Here is a 2500-nt window from a genome sequence, read left to right on the forward strand (position 1 = left end):
ATGTTAAGTTACAGGTCGAATCCGCAGCACCGTTTAATGTGAAGGCGGGCAGATTTTTGAGCCCCCTAGCAACACATTTTGATTGGATAAAAGCTCTAACATAAAGGCCAGCCCTCCAAATCTCAATCGGAGACTGGAAGCAGCGCAACCAAGAGGAAAGCTATGAAATGAAGAGAATAGACTATGGGGAATCATTAATACATATTTGTGGAAAATATATATTAAAATAAAATGTATATTCTGATGATGTTTAGGCCAGCAGAGAAGGCCTTGCTGGCCCTGACGGCACACCACTGGTATAAAGCTATTTTGCTGTTTTTCTGTGTAGGAAGCAGGCTAATTTACAAGCGGCCAACTAGTGGTCGTTGTGTGTAAATAGCAGCGTAGCATTGTAAAGAGGCGAGGCGGCTCTTTTAGTAGGTAAAAAAGGCACGGCTGTTCTAGTGTTAATAAACACACATGCAGTACACCTGTCCTGTCACCTGGCGTGCTTTGCACACGTCTCAACAACACATTGTTTCAATGGACATTTGACTGAATACTGAAACTATGGTGTTATCATAATGAGCTCTTACTGTGGTCGCAGCAGGAAGTTACGAGTTATTACTCATATCCAGTAGGATTCAGAGCCGAGCCACTCACCCCCTGTGTGTGTGTGTGTGTGTGTGTGTGTGTGTGTGTGTGAGAGAGAGACCCAGTATGATTCTGACACTCACCCCTGACTCGATATTGTCGATGTCCAGAGAATGAACAGACAGACACTGGGGGACAAGAACAGAACACAGGAACCAGTTTTACAGAGATTAATGTCCACAACAAATCGACAGCTCTACCAGTAACATCATCACTGAGATGTCATTCAATATAATCTACAGTACATCTGTATCTATAATGATTAGTGATTATATCCCTATTACATTCACTGTTGCTGTATGTGCTACCATAACTGTAGTGTATTTATTTATGTAATTGTAATTTTAAAAATGTATTTGATAATATACAGTGCCCTCCAAAGAGGGTTATAAAACATTCACCTTTTGGTGAATTAGCTTAACGTCACACTGAACATTTCAGAGAAAGAATACATTTACTACAATTAAAGGCTGGATGTTTTTCATTTCAGTGTGACATGAACCTAATTCACCAAAAGGAGATTTTTCCTCATGTCACTCCTATGACCGTTCCTATGTCTTATGACTGTTCCTATGTCTTATGACTGTTCCTATGTCTTATGACTGTTCCTATGTCTTATGACCGTTCCTATGTCTTATGACTGTTCCTATGTCTTATGACCGTTCCTATGTCTTATGACTGTTCCTATGTCTTATGACTGTTCCTATGTCTTATGACTGTTCCTATGTCTTATGACTGTTCCTATGTCTTATGACCGTTCCTATGTCTTATGACCGTTCCTATGTCTTATGACCGTTCCTATGTCTTATGACTGTTCCTATGTCTTATGACTGTTCCTATGTCTTATCGTGACGTTAGAATTATAAGGTTCTATCTAAATTTTTGTCAAAATTGAGGTTTTTTTACATAATCTGATCCATTAGGTGTTTATTAATGCCTGTGTGGTGTTATCTTTAAAATGTTGAAATTTTTGAGTTAGTAATTAATAAAATACAAAGGTTCCATCTCACAAAACATAATGGAATGTAAAAACTTTGACGCTCAATATCTCTGAACTGCCCTAAACGGAGATAGAACCTTATCATTCTAGACGGAGATAGAACCTTATCATTCTAAGCTCACGTTATGTCACTCCTATGTCTATTCTCACCAGTCTGATGTCACTCTTGCGTCGGGCCTTCCTCTCAGGCTTGGTGCCCTCAGCGGCGGGCGGACCTTTGGATACGGATACGGAGGCGCCGCCGCTGGGACGCACTGCAGGGAGACCAACCGCCGTTAACGGAGAATAAACAACAACAACAACAACAACAACAACAACAACAACACAAACAAACGACAGGACGACACACACAAGCAGACCGTGGGAACGTGCGTGAGGACACTACCGTGGCTAACGTGGCTGATGTGGCTAACGTGAGAATGCGAACACAGGCTAATGTGGCTAACGTGAGAATGCGAACATGGCTAATTGTGGCTAACGTGAGAATGCGAACACAGACAGGCTTTAACGTTGCGTACCACTGCGCTGCACGCCGAACTCCGTGCCGCTGAGGATGTGGTGCAGGAGACTCTTCAGCTCAAAGGGACTCATGTTCATCAGGCTCTCAGTGGCCTCCTCCCCTGGGGGGGGGAAGGGGGGGGAGAGAGGGAGAGGGGGAGGGGAAGAGGAGAGAGACAGTGGGAGGGTGAGAGAGAGGGGGAGAGACAACATCATGACGAAGAATGTGTGAAATCATTTTGTCATAGATAACAACCAGTGAGTGTGTGTGTGTGTGTGTGTGTGTGTGTGTGTGTGTGTGTGTGTTCGTATGCGTGTGTGTGTGTGTGTGTGTGTGTGTGTGTGTGTGTGTGTGTGTGTAGGTACCAG

General features: G+C 43.3%; 1 protein-coding gene across 1 annotated transcript in view; it reads right to left on the minus strand.

The window, feature by feature from the left end:
* LOC308174841 (phosphorylase b kinase regulatory subunit alpha, skeletal muscle isoform-like) overlaps window positions 1-2500 on the minus strand; it is a gene marked incomplete at both ends in the record, with an annotated part of 20772 nt that overhangs the window by 2937 nt on the left and 15335 nt on the right. Inside the window, 3 exons of the mRNA XM_080549952.1 lie at window positions 717-761; window positions 1784-1920; window positions 2152-2253. Of these exons, the coding sequence (XP_080406078.1) occupies window positions 717-761; window positions 1784-1920; window positions 2152-2253 (284 nt within the window). The remainder of the gene's footprint in view (window positions 1-716; window positions 762-1783; window positions 1921-2151; window positions 2254-2500) is intronic.

Source organism: Nansenia antarctica (assembly GCF_963989245.1).
Source record: "Nansenia antarctica genome assembly, chromosome: 20".
Taxonomy (NCBI): domain Eukaryota; kingdom Metazoa; phylum Chordata; class Actinopteri; order Argentiniformes; family Microstomatidae; genus Nansenia; species Nansenia antarctica.